This window comes from Berghia stephanieae, chromosome 4, assembly GCF_034508935.2.
Source record: "Berghia stephanieae isolate SIO BIC M18660-M18661 chromosome 4, UCSD_Bste_1.3, whole genome shotgun sequence".
Lineage (NCBI taxonomy): Eukaryota > Metazoa > Mollusca > Gastropoda > Nudibranchia > Aeolidiidae > Berghia > Berghia stephanieae.
Genome location: NC_088363.1, coordinates 65,762,387 through 65,763,831, shown reverse-complemented (window position 1 = coordinate 65,763,831; position 1,445 = coordinate 65,762,387). Strand labels below are relative to the sequence as shown.

The following is a 1,445-nucleotide window of genomic DNA, read 5'->3' as shown; positions in this document are numbered from 1 at the left end:
AAAATAATAATAATAATAATAATAATAATAATAATAATAATAATAATAATAATAATAATAATAATAATAATAATAATAATAATAATAATAATAATAATAATAATAATAATAATAATAATAATAATAATAATAATAATAATAATAATAAACAAAATCGTTTTTTTTTTATACTCACCCCTGATGAAGTCCAAAGCTTGTTCCAATCCAAAAATATCCGTATCACAATCGTCCTTTGCCAATACACCAATCCGCACGCCTGGAATGAGCATATTCCCATCAATGTCGCCATTGACGTGGTCCAGAGTGTAAAGCATCACCTCCAGCGCCTGAATTCCACCTTCAACCATCACACGCCCACAGACAAGATCCTCCGATCTCTCGTGGATCATGTGAAGAGCTCCTAGCACCAGTTGTCCATCTACAACACTGGCCGATTCTCGGACCGGCCACGTAAAATTAAACATCCTTTTGATGATATCGATACGACTTTCCGTGTCATTCAAGAGAAAGTAAACATCATCCATATGAGTGTAACCTTCCTCGTCAAAATCATCCACGTCAACATTATCATCATCGTCTCTGTCATTGTAAATTATATCATCATCTCCACTGCTCGGCTCATTAGGCCGGCTTTTCCGTAATTTTTCAATTTCATCGTCTTCATCATCAGCATGAGCGATGATTTTAACAATTTTATTCGATTCATCAATGTCTTGAAACACGAAATGCTTTTGATCATCATTCAAGTTGACAAACCTGAACGATTTATCTTTGTAATCGGGCGTGGTCACTCGCGATGATGACACCAACGAAAACAAAGTGTGAGTGAAAGTCAGAATCAACACTATCCAAACATAGAAACGTTTGTTATTTCTCACAGGACTCGTTTTTAATAATAAAATATACATCGTGCCGATCAGATACGATTCGTAGTTTATCATTTTGAAGAGTTTGAGAAACGTTGCGGTTCTTAAATCACATTATTAAAATATTTAAAGATTGCTGAAAAACAGGAAGCAATCACATGTTGATACTTTGATGAAGCCAAGTCTTGTAAAAATATATCGTTGAATTCCAATATCTAAAGAATTTTGAATTAAAATTGGCAATTGAAAAAGCGTGTCCCTCTACTTTAAACATATCAGCGACTTCTGTAAGCGAAAAAGATACAATAATGTTAATAATAATGATAATGATAACAATAATAATAATAATAATAATAATAATAATAATAATAATAATAATAATAATAATAATAATAATAATAATAATAATAGTGATGATAATAATAATAATAATAATAATAATAATAATAATAATAATAATAATAATAATAATAATGATAATAATAATAATAATAATAATAATAATAATAATAATAATAATAATAATAATAATAATAATAATAATAATAATAATAATAATAATAACAAGACATCGAATAA

At 28.2% G+C, this 1,445-nt stretch overlaps 1 protein-coding gene across 1 annotated transcript in view; it reads right to left on the bottom strand.

The window, feature by feature from the left end:
- Nucleotides 1-1,070, bottom strand: part of LOC144971047 (metabotropic glutamate receptor 2-like) — a 147,555-nt gene extending 146,485 nt beyond the window's left edge. The window contains exon 1 of the mRNA XM_078911372.1: nt 176-1,070. Coding sequence (XP_078767498.1) covers nt 176-941 — 766 coding nt within the window. The 5' untranslated portion in view covers nt 942-1,070. The remainder of the gene's footprint in view (nt 1-175) is intronic.
- Between the last annotated feature and the right edge of the window lie 375 nt (nt 1,071-1,445).